This window comes from Mustela lutreola, chromosome X, assembly GCF_030435805.1.
Source record: "Mustela lutreola isolate mMusLut2 chromosome X, mMusLut2.pri, whole genome shotgun sequence".
Classification (NCBI taxonomy): Eukaryota; Metazoa; Chordata; class Mammalia; order Carnivora; family Mustelidae; genus Mustela; species Mustela lutreola.
In genome coordinates, this window is record NC_081308.1 from 19,577,878 (window position 1) to 19,603,074 (window position 25,197).

Genomic DNA, 25,197 nt, shown 5'->3' on the forward strand with positions numbered 1-25,197 from the left:
GGCCTTCAGCCAGCCAATTTAAGATATTATCAGCTATTTCACCTTTCAAAATGTTTTTTTTTCAAATGCCCAATATACTTAAACAAAACCTCACGCCTTTTATTAGTTTATCAATCAGTGGGGGGTGGGAAGTGCCACTGGGGACCAGAATAATCCCCAAACTAAAGATCCCAGATCTTAGGCTTGACACAGTCCCCAAGTCACTGTGATTATGGACAAGCCTCTGGTTTAGATATTTTCTCCTTATAAAAACAATCAGTTGCATGAAGATACCTAAGGCCCTTCCTATATCCCAAAATGTTAACCTAATTTTCAGAATGATGAGTATAAGGTGTCATATGGAAGGAAGACAGGCCTGGCTATCAGTTTTATCATCCCCTCTCCATAATTCAATCGGTTCAAAAGAAATATCCAGAAACAAAGCATCTACTAAAACATATTATACCTCTGGGAACCACAGCTACATTTAATATTATTTTGATATTCAGCAAAACATGGAGCAGTCTTTATGTGCTGTATTACAAAAGCATCTACCCTAGTATGAGAAGTCTCTTTATAAAATCATGCTCAGAACTGAAGCTTATACTGATATATGTTAAAATCATCACCAAAAAAGCTAGGTGCAAAATACCTTTAATTAATCCCTTTGTCCTGAAAAACTGAGTTAACGACCAAGGATAAGGCTATAAAAAAATCAGTTCCTGCTAAGCACAAATCCTCTCAGTAATACTGTAATTGCAGTCAAATACCAAGTGGTAAAGACAAATTTTAGTAAGGATTTACCTAACTCTTCTTCAAGCAGGCAACCGAACAGAACTTCCGAAGTCAAGAAACCAGCGTAAGTCGGGGGTAAGGGAGAGGCCTTTCCTCAACGTAATACTCCCTCTAATACAAGTTTCAGCACCATTTGGTTAGTGGTCTATCCCTTCAACTTTTCTACAGTGAAAAATATGTAGTTCAAAAATAAGTATGCTCAGAAAGTCCAATTTCCTTCCAATTTCAACGAAGTCATAGAACACCACTAGAAATTAAGTGTGCACAAGCCTAAAAGGTAGAAAATGATTTCCAGAAAGCCCCTTAAGTCCACTGTATTATTTCATTATAGTTATATTTAGATAGTACAACTAAATTCTAAAGTTCTTCCTATTTATGGAAATATTTTCAACTACATAAATACTGTAATTTCATTTAAGAATATGGTAAAACAGAAGGAAAGCCAAAAAGGTTTAATCCTAAAACTAACTTCTAAATGAGCAAGGCTTACCTGTGACACATGCAACATTTTCTGAGTAAATATTAAATCTGAGAATTAAAACTTTAAGGCCTAAAATCTTAGTATTTGCCCTTGTTCCTCTCCTGCTGCTAACCTCGTCTCCATTTTCTAACTTCTCCGATCTTGTTCGATTTCTGCTTATCATTTGGTCTCTCTCCCTCCTTTTTCTTTCGTTCATTAAAAAAACTTTCTCCGTCTACAAGTCAATATAGCTGTCTGTATTCCATCTCTTTCTGCGTGGCTAATTTCCAATTCTAGAACTTTGTTTTCTTCAGCCATTTATTTTATTTAAAAGGAAAACCAGCAAGACTGAATTTGTAAACTCCTGTTTTCACTAGGTTCCTGCCGGCTTCATACACCCCCCACCAAAGTCTCTCTCCCAGGGGAATCCAACAGCAGTGCACACCGTGAATTACCTACCGCACCCTCCAGGAACCTACGAACCTGGGATGAATGCAAGTCAAAGGTAGAAAACAAGAGCACTCTACTCCCCTACATAAAGGGCTTAAGACTTGAGGAGAAAAACACCTTGGGTGATTTTTTAAGAACTCTGCCCATGTTAATTACAATCATCCAAGTCCACGGGGCTGGGGAAGAGGGGTAGGTAAAAAGGAGACAGATACAGAAAAAGACACCAAGTGAACGGTGAAAGTCCGCTTAACCTAATAACCTAGCTTCTACCAGAAAACCCGCTCCTCTCTGTGCTTTCACTCCAAGGGGCAAGTGAGCTAGCTGTCAGTTTAAACAATTTCAAGTTTATAGCTGTGTAAGTACTATTTAATATACGAAGGGGATTTTAAACTTCTTCAAAAACAACTCAAACTTATTAGGAACCCTAACCAAATTTCACATTTGAAATCTAGGTTACTGACTTTGTAAAAACAAACAAACAAACAAACAAACATTTGTATTGTCAAATAAAGCACTGCTTATGTTTCTCATGTACTTCAGTGAGGGTTAGAAGCAGATTTCTGTTTTTTCCTCTAGATTTGTCTGGCTGTAGCTGAAGTTATTAGAAATAAACTTTGAGTTTTCTGCTGAACTGTGGTAACACTACAGATAATGGTCTGGCTGCTGGACAGAAATTTTGGATCGCTCAAGTGTTAGATTAGTCAAAACATTCTGGAGGGCATATAGCACCTACACTTTACATAGATGCAACCGTACCCATACAGTGTCGTTACAAGTGGTCCGCGCCTCAATTAACCGGAATATCACACCATCCAAGTGTGACATTAAGGACAATCAATTTACTTATGTGTCACACAGTCCACTGTTAATGCTATCTACATCACCTATGCTAACAGAGAAAATATTTGGAAGATTATCAGTGTTTTGTGAAGACCAGTTCTGAGAGCTAACATTCTTCAGTATCCAAGGTATACTGGGACACTTAATTTATAATCCTTGAATTCTTTCCCTCTCAAGGTGAGCACTAGACACCTTACCCCCATTTTAACATGTAGCTTTTAAAGCCACAAATTCTGCACCTTAAGTTAAAGCCTTTTTAAAAAAAAGGTATTAGGAAGTTCTTCTGTAGCATGTTTTATTCTGATACTAGGATTAATTTTTACTAATAATGAAGCTGGGTTTTTTTTAGCAGACTATCAAAATTATCTCAAAGTTGTAAAAGTTTCTATAACAAGCTTTCATAAAATGCAGATACAGTTTTTAAATCCAAATATATTCTCAGTAAAAGAGAACTTTTTTCTCACTAAAACATTAGCTTTGCTCTTTAAAAGTTACATAAACCCCAATTTGGGGCCATATGATGAATTACACTTAATACATGAGGAAAAAAGCACACTAGGGAACCTGACTATCACAAGCTAGTTTATAAAACATTAAGAATAAAGCAGAATACATCTTTATAATCTGCTCCCTTACTGAACAGCCAGTGAAAAACCAACTGTAAAAGCCTAATTATAAGCTGAACAAATGTGTTATTTTTAATCTTTACAGGACTGAAAGATTTTCCTTCCTTTTGAAAAACTGGAAGATTTTATGATTAATACAATTTCTAAGGGGAATTACTGGCACACTCTTACCTTATGCATATTTATGATATTGAAGATGCCCTAGGTTCAAAAATCTTAAAATGTCACTGTACTAAATAACCAACATATGGGTATGTAAATGAATAATTTAACAATTTTGCTAAGAAGATCTTTTCTATACAAAAAAAGTATAATAGCATTTTGCCAAATATACATTTACTTCATAAAATGTTTTCAATAAAGCAGTAATTCTTTTTTTAAAAACCAAAAAACCAAAGAAAGCAAGGTTTAAACTATTTAAATCTTCCCATCACTGAAATTCAGAATGACAAATGTCAGGCCTTATCTCTGTTAACAGACGCAAAGACCCTCAGAGCTAGTAAAAAACAAAAAACAAAAACGCCACAGACGTTTGTCAGTAAAAACTGAAAATGAAGTCTATTTTAAACACCCACTACAAAGGGGACCTGGGTGGCTCAGTCAGTTAAGCGTCTGCCTTTGGCTCAGGTCATGAGCCCAGGGTCCTGGGATTGAGCTGAGCATCGGGCTCCCTGCTCAGCCAGAGATCCTGCTTCTCCCTCTCCTTGTCACTCCCACTGCCTCTACTCATCCTCTCTGTAAAATAAATAAAATCTTAAAAAAACAATCCACTAGAGATAAAAGGAATCCTAAGACCTCTTCAACAACTATATTAAAAGGACAAGATCCTTAAAATTTATTTCTTCGAAATAAATTGTACATTTAAAATTTCCTTGAAATTCTTAAAATTTCTTTGAAATAAATTTAAAATTTAAAATTTAATTTCTTTGATAATACATCGAAATCCCCAGAATTGGGCTTGCACATCTGGAAGCTTTCCCACACCTTGTGCTTTTTTCAGTGCCATTAAATTTCTCTGGCTATATTTTGTTCATGCAAACAAACTGAATTTTCATGACTATCTAACAACTTCTAAATGACCCAAGCTGGGCCAGAACACCTTATATATGTCAGATTGTGCCTCAAAAGCTCTACACAAAGGTTGAGGCTACTGGTTAGTTCCCTTTAACAGATTAAAAAACAGGCTCAGAGAAGAGCCTGGGTGGCTCAGTGGGTTAAAGCCTCTGCCTTCGGCTCAGGTCATGATCCCAGGGTCCTGGGATCGAGCCCCGCATGGGGATCTCTGCTCAGCAGGGAGCCTGCTTCCCCCCCCTCTCTCTGCCTGCTTCTCTGCCTACTTGTGATCTCTAATAAATAAATAAAGTCTTAAAAAACAACAACAAAAAAAACAGGCTCAGAAAGGTTAGGAATCTTATTCCAGAACAAGTGGCACTGCTCAGAGTGGAACCCAGGTCTGCTCGCTTCCCAGTCCAAGGGCTTCCTACGATGGCTGCTAGAGCAGGAAGGGAGAGGACCGTGAGGTGCAGAAGCGTGCGCTTAACCCCGGTGGCTTCTAAGGAACTCAGTGGAAATCTGGAAGCCATGATCTCTCTGGTGATGGTCCCACAGAGTACTCAGTACAAAAGTTAAGACCATCTGTTTTCAGCTGGGGAGAAAAGTAGAGGATGAGGGAGAAAGATACTACAGAAGCACCAACTCAAAGATTGCAGCATCGCTGGAGGACAAGACTCAGGTCCCCGCAACGAAAAGGGCTATTCCCTGATGAGAGGCGGAAGGCCCCGTTCCCTCACTACGAAGCTTCTGTTCAGATGTGTTCATTACCACCGAAGAAAGAATTAAAGTCCACACAGGTTCCTTCCACCAAGCTTTGTTCACTTGCTTTTTATTTTCCTAAGGCCAGGGTCGGGATCCTGACAAAGAGATGCTACGTTCAAGCTAACCTCATCAGCCACGCTAAAGAATAGGTAGGTAGGGTAAGCTCATTCAACATTAGAGCGTGCAGAACATCTTAAAAGGCTGAGAAACCAGGAAAAGGGTCTAATATGTGAGAAAGACTGTTTACCATATTCTTGTTCACAGAGTTTCTGATGAACAACTCACTCCTTGAACTTCTAGAGCAGCGCTGTGCAGAAGAAATATAAAGAGCCACAAATGTGAGCCACTGATTACTTGTACACTTTCTGGTAGCCACATTTAAGAAAGTACAAAGGTGAAGTTGATTTTATGAGACTGACGCGCTACTTACTGCACTAACGAGGCACCTGAAGTTGATTTTAATAATGTGTTTCATTTTACCCAGTATACCCAAAATATCAGTTCAAGCTATGATCAATATAAAAATGAGTAATGAGGTTATTTACACCCTTTTTGTCATCCTAATAAAATCTCAATTCAGACTTGCCACATCTCAAGTATTCAGTAGCCACAAGCAGTAACCCTACTGAACAACGCAGTTCTAGGGTCATAGCTATACACTAATTTTTTATTAGAAAGCAATCTTTTAATCTTGACTTCAGCTAGTTTTAATCCCATCAAACTGAATGGAAAGGCTCTCCATTTTTTTTAAAGGAGGGAAATTTTAAGAATCTAAAAGAAATCTAATAATACTATGAATAAGATTCTTGATTACCTTAGTCATAGGATCAGGCTACTTAGCCTCCTAAGGAAAAAAAAATGGTAAATTCTAAGTTTGATTAGAGCTGCTAAGTGCCAAGACTTCTTTGGCATTACAACAATATTGCCCTGTAACTGTTCCTGAAAAAACACAATGCTGAGAAGTAGATGTGTTAACAGGACACATAAGGAAAAGAGGAACTAAGTTAACACCAACACAAAGAAATAATCTGACAAATCCAGAATGTGGGACACACTAAGACAATCAGAGATCTGACCTTTCTCAAAAAAAAAAAAAAAAAAAAAAAAAGTGCGGGACAGTTTTAGATTAAGATTAGACAGATGTGATAATCAAAAGCAATACATAAATAATGACTAGATTCTAGGGCACTTTGAGAAATGGGAAAATTTGAATATGGACTAGCTATCACATGATATTATTGTTGATTAACCTAAGTGGAATGGCACTGAATTTGGGTAGGGCAGTTCTGGAACCTAGGTGACAGCTACAGAGTTATGTTATACTATTCTTCCATCTTTTCATGTTTGAACATCCTCATCATAAACAAGAAAAAAGAGAGAGTTCCAGATTCAAAGGGAGACACAACAATCCAATATGCTGTATGAACCTTGATTAAATCCTTTAAAAAAAAAACAGCTTAAAAAAAAGACATTTAGGGAACAAGTGAGAAAAATCACAAAATGAAGAGCCTATTACATGACATTAAGGAATTATTGTTAATTTCAACAATGGTATTATGGTTATGTCGAATTTCCTCACTCTTGGGAGATGAGCTGCTCGCTCGAGCAGTTAGGGATGAAGTGTCATAATGTCTACAACATTCTCTGAAATGGTTTTACACAGCTAAAGCCAAGGCGGAAAGATGTTAACAGTCTTAACCTAAAGGATATGTTTATGGGTGATCATTCCACTATTCTTTCATTTAATGTTTAGAAAGTCATAGGAAGTTTTAATAATTTAAAGCTAAAAATAAAATGTGCCTATCAATATTCTGTTTTTCTAAATTTCAGCAAATAGGATAAAACCACAAATCGAAACTGCCTACGCTTTTCCCTATGTAGATTCTCATACTAAAAAAGGACCAGCACAGATGTAACATGTCTTTATTTCTGTGCCCTTTCTGGCAGTGTGCATATATAATGGATATTAAAATGGCTTTGTTTGAGACCTGCAGCACACTAAGTAAAGGAAAAATGGATGGGCCCTCTTTTCAAGGGAGCTCAAAATAGTATAGTGCAAAATAGTTCAAATTCTTATTTCCCAACCCAATTTTCCATTTAAGTTTGGTTTATGAAGTTTTATTTCTAGAGATAAGCTCTCAAAAATGTTTCTCAACATTCAGAAAGCCAATGTATGTTAACAATGTATGTTAAATTCTATTGGAAATAAAATAGAAGAGAAAGCCACAGAGTACTATGATAAGCAGTAACTCTCATACATCACTAAGACAAGAATCACTGACTACTTTCCATTGATCTTACCAGTATTACTAAAATAAAACTGAAAGATTTCTAAATTACAAAAAAACAAAGCTCCCTCTTTGGCCAGGGCCTTATGAAGTTTTCCTTAGAAATTAACTCAAGAAGGAAGCCTTAACATTTTTATTCTGAGGAGATCTACCCAATCCTGGGCCAGTGGTGAATAATCACATCCTATGCTACAGAAGCAAACAAAATCCATCAGAAGGTACATGAGATGTTTCATGTAATTTACAAAACTACCCGATGGTATTAACTTTCATTTCAGCCACTGTCACTACTGACCACCTTGAACTGGTAATTAGAACATAAAAAGGCTCAGCACTCAGCAATTAAAAATCATTTACTGCTAACAATTATCCATTATATTGTCCCACAGAAGGAGAAATTTTATTTCTTATTTCACCAGTACTTCCATCTAGACTAAAGTTGGAGTGTTTTGTTTAAGCCGTGGGAGAGCATTTGCATTTAGTGCATAAAGACAAAACAGAATTCCCCAGAGAAAGAGAACAATAAAAACATTAGTAAGGAAAAAAATCGTTATCAGAGACAAATGATTGACATAGTTGACGTGGGGCCGATTATCACCCAACAAAAAGTAATTAAGCAATGTATTCTTTAGTTTCAGTTATTTCTGCCAGATCCAGTGCATTCTGAGAATAAAGATAAAAATCCCATAAAGTTGGGTTCTCTATTAAAAGTATAAGTTAATGATATTTCACAGCATTTCGGGGGGGAGGGGGGAATATGCCAGACTGCTGAGTGTTATCTGCAGGGGCAAATCTGTTTATTTTTCAAACGGTGTAAACAACCCTCCTTTGCAAATATTATATTTTTATCACCACGTGTGGTAACTAAAGCTAAAGAACTATTTAACATGAAGGGTGTTGAACCAAAGCTTTAAGTGTGCTTTCTAGAAAGAGGAAAAGATGCAAGAGGTAAACAGAGCCCCAGAGGTAACCGTATGATTAGAAACCAATTAAGTTAAGCAATTACTGAAACTGCTTTCTCTCCTTTTGGCAAGAAAAGATCATAAGTGAAGACTCTGATAGAAAAATGAAAGATGCTTGCGTGCAAAAAGGGCAAGGCTGTTTTGGAGAAAGACTATTTTTCAAACAACAGAACTGTTACATGGTAAAATGTGCACAGGGCTGTTTGATCAACGTTGACAGAGGATTTATAGTCTATTTAGTTAGAAATGCCAAAACAATGGTTTTAGACATAAACATGTTTTCATGGTTAAATTTAGTTAGTATTCATAGTGAAACGGGAAAAACAGAACTACTTAAGCATAGGGAAGAAACAACTAGGTAAGGGTAGAGAAGCATCACCACTAGGGCCTATTGCTTTTCAAGAACTATTTTATGTTTACTCACTACATTTTAGAGGAATACAAAACTACATTAATGTACATCATTCAAAACTACAAAAACTCCTCTCAACTCTAATTTCTGCATGTATTACTTAAATTAATTTTTAAAAACGGAGCTAACCTGACCCAATTCAGATTTAATTACTTTGTGAAAAGAAAGAAAAGCTAAAGCAAACTTGGAATATTTTGGATTAAATAATTATGCTTCAACTTTAAAAGTACTTTTAAAACAAAACTACTCTACTTACCTACCTGGTTCTTCTTTCCCCCACAAAATGTATTTTTAAAAACCTAAATGTACAAGCTACAACACATTAGACTGCTTATCCACTAACTATTCTTATAAACTATTCTTTTTAGCTCCTGACCAAGCCTGGGAATCTGACCTATAAAGACATACTGCCTCAACTAAATGGTGAGTCCTGTCTGTTGCTTTCAAATGCACTAACCTTCTCAAAAACACTGGATGGGGTCATCAAACAAAACCTGATGTTCTGAATGATGGTATCGGTATGTCTCCAGCGTCTTCTATCATGCCGCAGCCAAGACTGCACAGCCTCGTACAGCTCTATCTCTGGGAACCTGCTCAGATGATCATTATCCAAATAAGACATGAGCTTCTCAAAGCTCAGATAAGACAGGAAGTCAGGTCTGGACATGAGTGGCACAAAGTTGTCTAGCAGAAAGGCGTCCAACTTCTCCCTGACTCCCTCGATGTTTACACCAAAATCATCTAAGAGTCTCATAATTTCTGCACAATTTTCTAAGCAGATTTTTGCTAATAGAAAAGAGCAGCAGAACTTCACCACTTCTATAAGTTGAACATACATGGCAGCCTGAAGGATCTCATGAACAGTATTCATACTCAGTTCTATAGTTCCATAATACATAAATTGAAGGACGTGGCTGAAACCAGTAGCAGTTAGACCTTTTAAATGAATTTTGTCCTGATCTCGCTCCCTCATGTCTGCAGTAAACATAATTCTGAAGTAATCACTCTGGGTGGCCAAGAGTGCTTTATGGGCCTGGAACTGATGATCTTCAATAACCAGAGTGACATCAAGAAGCAATCCCTCCTCATACAGTGCTCTGAACCCGGCAGAGACACTGGTGTCATGGATGGAGGAACAGAATCCTTCCACGTCCCCTGCCATGAATCACCTGGAAAAAAGGTAATCAAAGAAAACTGTGTTAATCATTTCCATGCATTATTAACTTAAGAGCTTAAACAATTTTTCATAATTATCTCAATTCCACTGCCTAAGTCTTAAATGTACAAGCCCTTTGGGAGAAGACAACCTAAAGGTTTACAGGCTAATGTTTTTGGCTTCCCTACCTGGGGAAAAAGTCTATTACGTATCGATCAAACGATGGCAAATTGTTAACTCACAAATAATATATGCCTAGCCCACTGATTTTACACTGTTCACCAAACATATTTCACTATCTCCCCAAATTATCAACACAAAAAGGATTTGTCAGCCAAATGCTAAATTATGAGAAAAAGCAACAAAAAAGAAATCAACCCAAAAAGTACCACTGTTGACCTTGAAAAAACCTAGGAACTTACCCAAAGGAAATAATCAGATAAATATGCCAAACTGTACACACATGATTTTTCTTTCTAGCCTTACTTATAATAAAAAACTGGAAAATATTCAAAAGCCCAACAACAGAGTATATGAAGTAAATGTGGTATAGTTCTCTAATGGAGTACTGTAACAACTAAAAACGATGGCAGAAATCTACCTATTCTGACAAAGGATGTTTATTAGGTATTGTTACGTGAAAAAAGCAATGAAGCAGACAACTGCAGTTTACTTGGAGCATTTTCCAAAATTAAATACACACATGTATGTTGAGATAAGAAAACGTCTGGAGGAACAGATACCAAAATGATATCCTCGGGTAGTAAGATTTCAAGAAACTGAGATTTACCCCCTGCTCTTTTTTACTTACCTCATTAACCTTATTGTAAAAAAAAACAATGATCACATGTTATTTATATATTTAAAATATAAATATGTAAATTTTTGAAAGGAATGAAAGCACATTTTTGCATATCAGAGAAATGAAGCCAAGAGAATGGAATGATAATTAGATCTTCTAGGGCAGAATAAACTAATTGAGTTTATTAGACTGTTTCTGAAGCAAAGTAATTTTCTCCTTTTCACACGACTACTCTCCTTTCCACCCTGCCGGCCAGGCCAAGGGCCACTTATCTTCTCCTCTCATCCTTCCCAGCTCCGGGGCCTCCTCCCATCCCCAATTCCCTCCCTACCCTTTTCGTCTGTGCCCTGTGGAACCTTGGGTCAGAGTAAACAAACTCCCCTACCAGCTCCTGCTGGTCGCAAAGTTTTCTCCACAGTCTGATTTAAACATACAAAAAAAAATCCTCTTCTGTAGCTTATTAAGCCTACCTTCTAAGCCTTCTTTTAGGTTTCTACTGTCCTTTTTCTAAAACATGGCCTTTCGCTCAGATAGAAATCTATCTTCTACTGCTCCTTGTCACTGATCACATACCCACATCCTCACCAATGACTCTCGCCCCCATGTTCATGGACAACCTTGGCACCCGGCTAAGGCTCCTGTTCTCCACCTTTTCAATGCTCACATAAGATCACTCGTACAAAACCCACAAAGTCTAACTTCCCTGGCCACCTCAACTCCTACAACCTCCCCCCTGACTCCATTTTAAAACCGTGTTCCCCTACCTGCTAGAACGCACCACAATCTAAAACCGGTTACCATCTAAAATCTCAACTGTCAACTTTTCATTCTGGCTTAACCTTCATCTCTCTTTTCACTTGGCCTATCAATCCCAAACTTTACTTTCTGTCCTTCTCCTGCATAGACCTTCTAGTATCCGACCCAATCTCCCAAGTGCTTTCCTTTCCGGTCTCCCCCACTCTATCACCATTACCTCCTCCTTTACTTGCCATAAGAGCGTCTCGGTGTGTGCCAGGCATTGTGGTAGGCATGGAGGTGTCTTTCGGGAATCCCTCCCGCACCCTGGATTTGGCAGAGGCCTCCGATGTGGCAATGAAAAGGCAGCTTCCATGGCCATGCTAAAAGCACTACTTCTCCACCCTAGTGAGTAAGCTATCACTGTATTTTTCTACTTTGTTTCATCAATATGTTATCTGTGACACCCTATGTTTAATTTCTTGACCTATTAACCCAGCAGTTATTAATTCAGCAGTTATCCCAGTCTAAAGTCATCTTTAAGAAAATCCTTTGTTAGCAAGAAAAATGTCTGAAAGGATAATAGAACATAATGTTAAAAACGGTTATCTCAGGATGGTAGAATATTAAGCAGTTCTAATTTGTTCCCTTTTGCTAAATTGTGTTTTCTAATCTCCCTGCCACAAAAGTGTACTATTGTTTTTGAAATTTCATTTCTAAAAATCTCATTTTAAAAACTGGAATTTCATTTTAAAAATTAAAGGTTTAAAATAAAAAAAATTTTTAAAAATTGAAGGTTTAAAAAAAACCCTTTAATTGCCAAATCCAATGATTAGATACTGGCCCCTATTTCTCAGAATCCTTCTGCAGTATGACTTCCTCCCGTGGCTCATCACTTGCTCTGTTTCAGGATACTATTTCAATTGTCTTTCTATTCCTGGGCTGCTTACTTCTGAAATCTCCTCCCTGGACTCATGTTCTCAGACCTTTTCTCTTCTCATCTAAACACTGTGTCTCCTTAAATGACTTCATTTAAACCCAGGGTTTCTCCTATTACCCACCTCTACCCATACCTTGACCACCTCTGTCCCAGTGGTGAATGGTCCGCTAGATACTTAGTGCCCCCCCACTGGGATCTCAAAATCATGTCTAAAAGTAGTCATAATTCTACCTTCTCCCAATCAGTTCTTTCTTCTGTATTCCCCATCTTACCAAGAGGCATCCTAGGTGCTCTTGTCCCAGTTTGTCCCTAACTTACCTTCAAGTATTACTGATTAAATGACATAGTATGTTTACTTACCTAAGGCAGCAAAATATGCATAAGGTGAAATTATTATCAAGTTTTTTTTTATTAGTACTCCATTAATTCAAAAGCTATACTTTCATTTTGGAAAGGCAGAACACAAGAGGGCTGTTTATCATTTGGAAAAGAGATATAAAATATTTTAGACTCTGCAAGCAATGCTTGGCAGAACAACTTTACTAATACATTCAAGATTAAAGTAAGCTACTAGGATTTTTTTTCCTGAATTATTTTTTAAAGGTAAAATTAGAATTAGAGCTTAGAATTTTCCAAGTGATATGAGGCATCTGTACACAACTGAGCACTGGGAACAAAAGGAACATCATACAGTGTGGTATCTGAATAATCAAACATTATGGTTAATAGAGGACTGCTCACATCACATTAACGATCAATTTTCAGAATAACTGGAATTAAAAAAACACAGTAAGTTAAACCGATAAAATATTTGATATTTCATTATCTTTCTCAGGATCACCAATTAGCACTCTAACATCAGTCAAGATATTGGTCACATTTAATGAAGATTCAGCAGTACAAGACTGGACATTAGCATTCATATACTTGAGAGTAGACTACTTTGTCTTTTATTAATCTGTTATTTTGATAGTGCCTAAAATACCATATATTTCACTCCTTGTCAAAGTGACCCTCTCTATTCAACAGCTGTCACTATCAGATTAGGTCTCAAACAGCTATCATTTACCTTTCTGAAAAAGGTTCCATCTAAAGGAAATTTTTAAAAAGAGATACTATGATGCAGTAAACATAGAGGTACATAGATCTTTTTGAATTCATGCTTTCAGTTTTCTTTGGGTAAATACCCAGAAGTGGAATTACTGGGTCATATGGTAATTCTATTTTTAATTTTTTGCAAAACCCCCATACTGTTTTCCACAATGGCTGTACCAATCTGCAATAGCCAAAATATGGAAGCAACCTAAGTGTCTACTGACTGATGAATGCATAAAGAATGTGGAGTTATACATAATACATATATAGAACACACACACACACACACACACACACACGGAATAATACTCAGCCATAAAAAAGGGAAAAAAAGAAATCTTGCCATTTGCAACAAGATGGATGGACCTAGAGAGTATAATGCCAAGTAAAGTAAGTCAGAAAGACAGATATCATATGATTTCACTAATATGCAGAATTTTAAAAACAAATGAACAAGGAAAAAGAGACAACAGACTCTTAAACACAGAGAACAAACTGGTGGTTGCCAGAGGGGAAGCTGGTGGGGGGAATGGGTGAAAAAAAGAGGATGAAGAGTACACTTCTCTTGATGAACACTGAGAAATGTATAAAATTGTTCAATCACTATATTGTATACCTGAAACCAATATACACCTATATGTTAATGGTACTTGAATTAAAAAAAAAATTTTTTTAAAGGAGAAACCATGCTTTCTCAAAAGCAGCAATCTAGGTTCCAGATACTTACTATGGCAGAATCATCACAGGGCAAAGAAGCAAGGGGGGGTGGGGAAGGAGAATGACTGGTAAACTGGGAGTCAAAAGATCCTAAAAATACAGCACCCATTCGTATTCCTCTGGGCACCCAGCCCACTAAGGGGGACTCCAAGTAGGCCAGCTTCCCCGCTGTGATCCTGTCCAGTCACATAAGGTCAGATTGGGGTGGGAAACAGGCATCAAGATGAACTCTCTCTTGTCAAGAATTTAGAAAAGGGGAAAAGAGAGGCACACCGACCGTGTATGACTAGGACTAGAAGATGTCGAAGAGCAGCTGTGGGCACCAACTTCTGCTTGCCATGCTGGCTTGGCTATCAGAGAAAGCCAGTGAACTGAGAAAGAAGAATAAAGCGAAGACAAGAGGACAGGGAGTGCTCCCCAATGCCCTCATTTTTCCTGCTGCTAGGCCCAGCTCTATTCCTGTCCCCGGATTCTAAAAGAAATCCTTCCATGCTTAGAATAAATTCCAATTTTACTACCTTAGGTGGGTTTTTTCCTTCGTATTATAATCAAGATCCCTGACTAATGTGTTTTAGAACAGAAATTCTATACTTTAAGTTACTCAAACCTTCTTGGTCTTATATGTGTACATTTAAAACTGAGAACATTGAACATGATGAATTCAAAATTTTGTCATAAAACTCTCACTTATTCTCCTCCAGAGGTATAATGCACTTAATGCGGGCATGCAGACTAAATAAACTATAGTTATTTCTCAAGTCTTAGCAATGCGCATTTGTCAAATTTACTTGATCTAAATTGACTCTTAAAACTAATTTGTGGTAGCTGGAACATATCAGTTAACTTTTTTTCTACATGAAAAAGCTTGGTGCATCTATCAATAAGACTAACAGCTTTAGAGCAGCAAAAGTATTTTACATTTTAATGGGAAGCATGTGTATAAGTATAAAATAGTAAAATACTCAGTGATTAACTGACCAACATTTAATCTCTAAATGGAAGTAGTGAGTTAAGAGTCCAGGTGTTGGAGTAAGGTGCCATGTTTGAATCCCGGGTCCGCCTCTTACCAGCTATGACCTTGGGGCAAGCTATTTACTCTCTCTGTGCTCTGATGTCCTGATCTGTATAAAGCGACATCAATATCAACAGAACCTTCCTTATAGGTGGCTGTGAGGATTACATGAATGACTACACGTAAAGACTTGAGACCAGTATGTGGCACTTAAGGACACCCTAATGTTAGGGCTTATTATGCCCTTTCTGTTGGTGTTACTGGAACCAGTATAACAGACCTGACCCTTTAAGAGTCCTGTTGTCTCTGGAAAAACCCTTCTCCTTAGCCATAGCATTTCCTTCAAACCCCAACCTGTCTTTATCAACTCTAACTTGATAAAGACACTAGGGCTGAGGGGTGAAATTTTTCAAGGTCATGCAACTAGTTAGATAAAATTAGAATTTGATTTGCAAAAAATACAAAGAAACTTGTATTCTGTTGGAAAGAGCAAAACTTTGGAGATTAAGAGTGCTCACTAGTACTTACCACTGCGTGACCTGGAGAATTTCAGTTAACTTCCTGACTTTAGTTTCCATCCATCCACACATTAGGAATTATCACCACCACCTTATTACTGAGTTGTGGTGGTGATTAAACGAATTTGCTTAAATGCCTAGCCCAGAGCAAGGCCCTCCACCAGAGGTCACTCAATTTTGGCTTCCACTGTCCAACTCTTGCCTATTTATCATTCACAAAACCAAAGGAACTTGATACCCCTCAAAATCACCTCTACAGATCCCACACCTCCCTAGGGTTTATCACAATTTAAGTTTAGAAGAGAGTAGATGTAATGGTAGTTAAAACCCTGGACTTCATTTTGTAATGGCATTATTTTCCATTTTTTCTCATCACACAAGTATAATTTTCTAGCTTTTATGGGCTCTTCAAGTTTTTCTGCCCTAACCAGAGTACCCACTCTCTACATTTGTCCTGTTCAATACACAAGGTCTATGGAGCCCTTGAAATGTGTCTAGTCCAAACTGACATGTGCTGTTAAATATAAAATGGATGCCAGAAAAAAAAATGGATGCCAGATTTTGAAGAGCTAGTACAAAAAAGAAAGGGTTAGTTATCTCATTGTACAAAATGTTGTATTGATCACATATTGAAGTAGTATTTTGGATACAGTGGGTTAAATAAGATATGTTAAAAGTAATCTCATCTACTTTTGACTTAAAAAAAACCCAGTGACTATGAGAAAATTTAAAATTACATTTATCTTGTATTATATTCTATTGGACACCACAAATCAACAAAATCAATGCTTAAGGCATCAAACAACCAAACTTACAAATGAACACTTGAAACAAAACCACCTTGTTCACAATCCATACCCTGGAAGCTACCAAAAAAGAAGAAAAAAAAAGTGAGGCTTAAATTAAAATAAAAACACAAAATACACGTAGAAGCAAATTAAAATATTAATTAGAAAAAGGAAAGTGTAAGAATAAAAAAAACATAAAAACTTATGCATAAGAATAAATAAAATCTTAAAAAAACTTATGCATAAGAATTCTGTAAGAATTACAGCAAATTATGGAATAAGTAAATAATTAAAAACTAAATCACTGTAAAACTAAGCTCAAATAAGAACTATAAATCAATGAGAACTGGTGAAAAAAACCCATTAAGGGGTTTTGAGAAGAGAGATTTACTAACATACAAAATGTTCAATGTACAAAAATTCTGTATCCTCACTTTTCAGAAACAGATCATCAGATTAAAGGAAATCATGGTTTATAAACCCACATATGTATATATTCTACATTTGGCTTTACAATGTTAAATGGAAGATTTTTTCCAAAGCAGGACCAACTTAAACTAGTGACAAGACATACACTACTAGGAAAGAAATATTGAAGAGTTTGCCTTGTTTCATTAACTTGGCACTGATTTAAAAAAAAAAAAAAGCCTCATATTTTCTACGCATAAGAATGATTAGTATAGGGGCGCCTGCGTGGCTTAGAGGGTTAAGCCTCTGCCCTCTGCTCAGGTCATGATCTCAGGGTCCTGGGATCGAGCCCTGCATCGGGCTCTCTGCTGAGTGGGAAGCCTGCTTCCCCTTCTCTCTCTGCCCACCTCCCTACTTGTGATCTGTCAAATAAATAAATAAAAATAAAAATAATTTTTTAAAAAGAATGATTAGTATAGCACTTTCCAAAGTGTAGTCCAGGGACAAATGGGGTCCTTATCCTCTAAAAGGATTCCACAAAGTCAAAACTATTTTCACAGTAATAATTTTAGAAGTTGTTTTTTTCACTTTCATTCTCTCAGTGTTTTCCAGAAGCTACACATGTGATATGGTAACAGATTAAATGCAGAAGCTGATAAGAAGCCCATTGTCTTCCATTAAGTCAGATATTAATTAGATTTGCAAAAAGGTAAAAATTAGATCTTCTCACCAAGTTTTGTATGGTTTGGAAAACATTTTTGTCAAAAATGCTATTTAATGTGTAATGGGTTTAATATTCCAGTTTTAATTTATATTATAATAAATATAAACAGATACAACCCACACAAACAAAAGCTCTTTAGGATCTCCAAAATTTTTAAGAGAATAATGAAGTCTTGAGACCAAAAGGTTTGAGTACTACTGATGGTATGATCAAGAGATCAATGACAACACACGCATATACACAAAACATACTCTTCCTACCTCTGCCCTGGAAGCCTATTACTGCTATTTATATCACAGAAATTTCTAACAGTTCAAACTCTCTAGTGACCAGTAAAGAAAGAAGTCTGGTGGGGGTAAAATTGGACAGGAAATTAAAGGCAAAGAAATTAAATGCTTCCTTTTCAGTTAGAAGGCTGCCATTCTGATTTGAAGGCAAAATTCTAGGCAATTAAATAGAAGATGTTTCAAAATTAAGGTCCATGTTTATGCCATAAGCATTAATGCTTTCACATTCCTCCCAAAGGTCCTTAAAAACTCATACAAAATCCTAACTCATTTGAAACAAAAGCTAGATTCTCAGAGCTTGAAATACTTATTTTCAATGAAAAGTTTAAATTATTTCATACTACCTTCATGCTTAAACTGGTAGATTACCAAAGTTGGTGCCTAATGCAGAAAATCCCATACTCACACACTGAAAAGAAAATGCAAGGCTTACTATGGATAAAAATAGAATTAATTTCTGAGTCATAAAGTTTCTCACCATTTCTGTAACTTATAAAGAAAAAAATCTAAGTTCGGCAATCTCAAAGTGGCTAACTTCTCAATCTAAAAGGCAAGAAAATTTTAAAAACAGACTCACTGTATTAGCTATATTAGCAGTCATTTTACTCTTGGATACACTATTCAGATTGAGAAACAACTCAATTTTAATATGGGAGGAAAGGCTGCACAACTTTAATTTGTTTAATACTGGAAATTCTTTCTTGTCTATCTAAATGTTTTTATAACTCAGTACCAAATTGCAAATGACTGTTTAAGCTTTTAGGAAGGCTCTGGGTTCTCCAGCCCCAGGTTGGCACCTATCATCTAAATTACTTCACTTTTCAGGTATGTTTAGCATTTAATCGTTCTATAATACAAGAAACCTTGCAAGAAAAAAAAAAAATCACTCCTGCTTCAATGCTATTTTTTCATCAGAAGATTTTCATTTAATGCTCCTCTGCCTATTCCTCAGTACGAACAGTAGTAGTCCAAGAGTGACGTCATGGAAAACAGCTTCCCTAGCCTTTAGAGATTGGATCCAGTGAGAATTCTAGGAAAAGCCTCTATTGGGGAATAAAACCCCAAATCTTCTAAGTTATATCCTAACAAGAAATCATCAACATTATAATGTTAACATTCTAGTTCTCTATAAGAATTATACAATCAAACTAAATCTTTCATAAGGTCTTGATGTTCTGATACAGATTTACTGCAAATCTTTAAATGATGTAAAATCATTAACTAAACTCAATGATTTTATCAGAGACAAAGGAATAAATTTTCTATCTGTTCTTATATGTTTCAATGATTCAGCCAGATGAGCCTTATATTAAATACAGAGTACCCTGCCTTTTCCAGCTTCTTCCAAAGTAAAATTTCTAATTCTGAAAATGCCTTCCACTTTTGGACCAGTAGCAGTACAACATATATCCACAACGAGATGAACCATGAGAGCCCCTCCAACGATTCTTAAGATGGTAATAATAATTATCTCCTATTACTCTCCCCCCTCATTCACCATGCCCCAGATACACTGGCCTCTTGAGCTGTTTCTTGAGAACAAGCCACACACCCAACTTAAGGCTTCTACACTTGCTGTTCCCTTTGCCTGGATTACTACATTCCCAGATATATACGGTTCCCTTCAAGTCTACTCCAGTGGCATCTCAAGTGAGGCCTTCCCCAAACCCCATCTTTGAAAACAAAACAAAACAAAAAAACCAAAAACCTCACCCACCCCCCACAACCAGAAATCCTCACTTTCCCTTTCTGCTTTATTTTTTTCTACAGTATATTGAAATAGAGATAACAGGCTCTTTTTTTCTTAATTAGTTTGCTTTTTATGTTTTTTTTTTTCAGTTTTGCTTTGACTGTTGTATCCCTCACAACCTAGAAATAACAGCACTTGGCACGTAATAGGTGCTTAATAAATATTTGTTGGATGAAGAGATCAATTTAATTTTCATGACACTCCATGTTCTGTAACCCTCCTTGATTTAAAGATGAGAAGAATCAAAAGCTCACAGAGGTTAAGGAACTTGCCCCAGGCTATGAGTCTTAAGTGGTAGAGTTGGGGTCCATTCCACTTCTGATCATGTGTGTTTAACCAGTATCCTACAATGCTTCACCAATGACTCTTTCATTTCTCTTCAATAAAAAACCCCACACCAACTACAGTATTCCAGTTCAGAGGACACATATGCTAATAAATTAATTCAACCCCTCAAACTAAATATTCATTCTTCTCCCAGCTAATGTTATTAACTCTTAAAATATTTACAAGGTGAATGGCAAGCTGACAACAGGCCAACTAATTTTGGGGGCCCAAGCGAAATGAAAGTTTGGGTTCCTTATCCTAAAGCAGGAAAAAAATGTTGTTAAAGGTACTAGAATAAAAAGGTTTCTCCTTTCTTCTGTGGTCTCTCTTGACTTGTCATGTTGTTTTTTTATTTGTGGTTTAATGCATTCTAAGTGAAGAAAAATTAAAAGTTTAAATTAGCATGAATTTTACCATTCACCTTTATATTACACAATGCCAGTTTTAAATGCAGATTATTACACCAACTTCAGGGCCCTTTTGAACACCCATGAAGCCAAGCCAGCCCTGGTTCCAAGATTTTAGACCCAGGTAACCCAAATCAAGGCAGAGAGAAGGTCAAACCTTGAAACTCCCAATAAAGCAGTGATTTGCCAAAATTTTATCTTTAGGACAAACGATAAGCCCATTTTATAAAAGCTAGCACATTAAGATAGGCTCTTCCATTTGCTAATTTAATCGTGCCTGCTTATATTACTCTGCCTTTTTATAAAACACAAAAGCATACTCGAAAAAAAAACTGGTATTGGGTTATAAATAAAACATTTCAGAAAAAACTCAAAAAACCATTTGCTGGCTAAAATAATAATATACTAAAAAAATGCTTCTTTTTCACTTTTTGTGGACCATTTTTAAGCCAAATCATACTACATTTTTGATGTACCTAGTAGGAATGATTCCATACTGATCTGTTACACACATATATTAGTTCTGACAAATAATAAATCCAATTTCTCAAACCACAAATACTTACTCTTCTATTATTCCTAAGTTACATCAGCAGTAGAGTGCAAATTAACACCAATTCCCACTGAAAAACTGGCTCTAAGCACCTACTAAGTGCTGTGAGGATTTAAAAAGAGAATTATATAAACACTATTACATTGTCGAAAAGTTGAAAATTTCTATGCATTTCTAGATCTGGTAAGAATTACAGAAATCTGAATCCATTTATAAGCTCTTCAAAAACAATTTTCAAATTAGTAGAGATATTCAGGCATCCTGTTCTCTAGACATGAAAAAAAAGCATTAAATTAGAGTATATATCTTAAAAGCATTTTCTAAGTTACCATTAAATCAGGTCAACAAAAATAAATATAAATTCGGAAAATATAGAAGACTAGACATTAAATACTCCAAGTGAAAAAAAGAGCATAAGAGGCCTAGAAAAATGAAAAGCAAATAACTACAGTAACGTTAAATTTGAATTAAAGAATACCGTTATTTAAATAAGCAGTTAGCATTTCGTAGGAAGAAGGCCAAGCAACGTGACTATTATATATCCAGTCGATTCGCAGCACTGCTTCGCTATTCCGTACTTATTGCTTATACTTATAATACAGGGGAAAAAAAAGAGGCAGCAACAGTTAGCCACTACAACATTAACCACTCTGGCAAAGGTTACTTAAAAAATCGCTTTGCATTTTTACAACACTTTACATCTATAGGTTATTTTCACATATATGACCTCATATAGTCCTCTCTACCCTGTGATGTGGCTGGCTATTACTGCCTAGATTTCATAGATAAGAAACCGATGTTCGGTAAGCGATTTTCTCAGCGTCACCCAGTCGAACCCAGACCTTCTGATTCCACGTTTTATGCCTCGCATTTCGCATAGTTCTATTTCAGGCATAAACAGAATTTTTAAAGGGGAGGAACGGGTTAGGGAGAAAATAATCATGGTACCTGCAGCTGTGTGCTGCAAAAAATGGCTGAATTATGCTTCTTCCGTTTTTTTTCCCCCCCTCCTTGAAAAAAAATTATATCTCAAACAATTTAAGTAAACTCAAATTAGGTCCCGGCGTCTACCAAATGTTTGACTCGGGTCTGTGCAGAAAACGCTACCGAACCCGTGCCCAGCGCGGGGCCGCGGACGAAGCCCGGGCTCCTGCAGGCCGGAGGGCCAGGGGCGGCTACGCACCTCGGGGGTCTGTCCAACCTCTAGTGGACGGCAGTCTGCATCAGGAAGAAGCGGGCCGGCGGGCCGGGCGGTGGGCGGTCGGGCGCCGGGATGGCACTCGGCAGGCTCCTCGAACCTCTACAAGGGGCCGCTCCCGGGCCGGGCCGGGGCACTCCGGCGGGGGGCGAGTCTGGGCGCCTGCGGGCCCCTCGGAACCAGTCCTGGGAAAGAAGACAGTGCTGAGTCGCGAGTCGAGACAGTCGGGCTCGGCGTAAGGCGGCGCGGCGTCGGGGCCGGGCCCGGCCTTGCCAACGCCAGGGGCCTCGCGGCGCCTGGCGGGGCTCGGCCGGAGGGCCGACTCGGGGCCACGGGCGGGGGAAAGGGCTGGGGGGCCGCGGGCAGCGGCAGAAGAACCGGCAGCAGCAGCGTCGACGACGGCGTCTCCGGGCTTCTGCCCCGAAGCGCGCCGAGCCTTAGGATCACCCACGCCGGGGGTGGAGGAAGGCGGGAAAGGGGCGGGCAAGGGGCGGAGCGTGCGAGGCCACGAGCCAGGGGCCGCTCCGGGCCGCGCGCCCCCTGCGGGCCGCGGGAGCCGCCCGGGGCCGGCCCAGGGAGGCGGGGCCCGCCGGCAGGGGGCTCCATGCGCCGTCGTCGCAACGCGGAAACCTGCCACGCGGGTAGGGAGGTCGAAGGGCGGGAAGACGAGAGTTGGAAAGCAGGCCTCGGAGGCGTCCTCGGCCCCCATCGGCGCCTCGAGGGGGCCCGTGCGCGGGCCGCGGCCCGGAGGGTGTTTACCTTCCCCCTGGTCGAGCGCCAATGCCGCCATGTTTCAGCCAGCGCGCGTCACTTCCGGCGCTGGGGGAGCGGGAGCGGGTGTGGGAGTGGGGTGGGGGCAGGGCTGTCCCACGCCCGCGGGGCCCCACGTTCAAGCCGGCCACGCCGGCGGGCCCCACCGAGGGAATAATGCGGCCGGGCGCTGCTCTGCGGGCCCGGCCGAACGCGCTTTCCCTCGTGGCGTCGCCGTCGGGGCTGGGAACGCTCGGCGGTGCTCGTCTCCGCGCTGCGGTCCCGCTTAGTCTACGCGAGCGGTGGGCTAAAGCTATAGCGGTGCGCCCACCCTGGACAAGTTGAGGATTGGGACGCCCGGAAAATGTCATTTTGCATCTTAAACACCGCGGTGGGGTTGGGGTGGAGGAATCTGCGACGACGGGCGGGAAGCCTTGCCATAGCTACCTGTTATAAAATTGACTACATCTGCGCCAAATGACATCATTTTTGTAAGGCAATTTGCAGGGGGTTATTGCGTCATAGTTCCACTTGGCTTATTACACAACGATTACACGTTTCGGAAATGCATTTCCCAGAGGTGGGAAAATTCATAGAAAACGGCATGTCTGCACCACACAGAAATGTCGGATCTAAAAACGCTGTTCTATTTGCGTCAAAATAAGATGGCAAGAACGAACATTCAGAGAGCAGCGATTTGGGGGGTGGCTATTCTTTTTAAGTAAATCAGCTGTAGAATTCTAGCTAATGCTTTTAAAACGCCGCCTTTCTTGATTTAAAAATATTAAAACACTATAGGACTGTTCTGTAAATTTGTTATTGTGAAATCAATCTCTTTGTGAGAAAAATGTGAATGACAGAAATACACAGCTGGAGGCCAGTGGTTCTACAGCTAACCTTAAATTAAGCCATCCGTTGCCCATTTCTAATCCTAAACTGAGGAATTTCTCCTACCCCAACCCCCACCCCATCCCCCGCCGCCATTTTCTCTCTAGACCAATATCCTGATGAATTTACAGTGAGGTGTGTGGCTAAAAGCGATCATTATCTCTTTCTAGCAAACTTGAACATGTCATGTTTCCCAAGAGGCCAAGATAGCACACGGTGTACTGTTTTGCTGAAGTAGACTAGTTCGTGGGAAAAAAATAAAGAATCACCTGAATCCTTTGGAAACAGGGAAATAAGCTTAACTTTTCTGACTTAAACTATAAAACGAGCTTTTCCGACTTAAACTATAAAACGAGCTTTAAAAAACTATAAGCCCTAAAATACAGCATACATTCAACTTTGAATATTTGAGTTTTCATACATTATTCTTGAACATTTAAAAGTGGTGAATTTTATTTTTGTGTACTAGCGAACAAGCTTATATTTTGAAGTATATATTACATAGTGTAGTAGTGACCTATCTAGAGAGAAACTTAGGTTCTTGACTAAAGCAGGAACCAAAATGTGTCTGTGTTCTATGTAGCTGGTATGTACACCTACAGTGAGTGATGTCCTAAACCATTGTGATTAGTACATCCTTATTATGACATTACCAGGCCTCATATGTGGCATTAAAATTTTGTCCAAAAGGCTCTTTTTTTTAATGGCCTTTTAAAAAAAGATTTTATTTATTTATTTGACAGAGAGAGATCACAAGTAAACAGAGCAGCAGGCAGAGAGAGCAGGGGAAGCAGGCTGCCTGCGGAGCAATGGGGCTGGATCCCAGGACCCTGAGATCATGACCTGAGCTGAAGGCAGAGGCTTTAACCCACTGAGCCACCCAGGCACCCCAAGGCTCTTTTTTAAAAAATACCATTTCTGAAACTAGGCAGTGTCTTTTCATCAATCCGTATATTTACTATGTAGAGTCCATTCCTGGGTGTGAGTGGGGGGAAGGGAGGGGTGAGGGCGTAGGGGTTCTGGGGTTCTGTTTAATCAATGATACCTCTTTCACTCTCATTTTTTTTAGAGTGTTTTATAGAAGGGTCTAGTACAGTAAAGAGCATTCTGCTTCTCTGAGACCAAGCAAAGTTAAACCACGTCATTTAAATAAACTAACTCCTCCAGGTAATTCCTGTATTCAATTACTTTTCCCACCAATTACTGGAAAGTAATGGGAGCTCCCAAATACCTTGAGGGCATCCTTTCACATTGGTAGAGTCCCACAGGGCAAATGGAAGCTGTCTTTTCCTAGCCCTCTAACTTAAGTATTTGAGAATACTCCTCAAATCCGCTGCCTTGCTGTCTGCAATGTCCCGAGGCATGCTGGAGGCTTGGGTCTAAGAGGCGGTAGAGTGGGAAGGAAGTTGCAACCTGGAGGTTAGGAGGATTTAGGATACTGCACAATCTTACCCTGCCCCCACTTTTTTTTTTTTTTTTTTTAAGCAGTCAAGGCTTTTTAGAAACCTAGAGTCT

The 25,197-nt window shown here is 38.7% G+C and overlaps 1 protein-coding gene across 3 annotated transcripts in view; it reads right to left on the bottom strand.

Annotated features, from left to right (window-relative positions):
- KLHL15 (kelch like family member 15) overlaps positions 1-22,861 on the bottom strand; it is a 34,829-nt gene extending 11,968 nt beyond the window's left edge. For 2 of the 3 annotated variants that reach the window (XM_059157180.1, XM_059157178.1), the window contains exons 1-2: positions 22,030-22,507; positions 9,085-9,796 (exon numbers count right to left, since the gene is read on the bottom strand). In XM_059157180.1, the coding sequence (XP_059013163.1) occupies positions 9,085-9,789 (705 nt within the window). In that variant the 5' untranslated portion in view covers positions 9,790-9,796; positions 22,030-22,507. Of the gene's footprint in view, positions 1-9,084; positions 9,797-22,029; positions 22,508-22,803 lie in introns of those variants that run through there. The other variant, XM_059157179.1, reaches the window with a different exon arrangement.
- Positions 22,862-25,197: the final 2,336 nt, after the last annotated feature.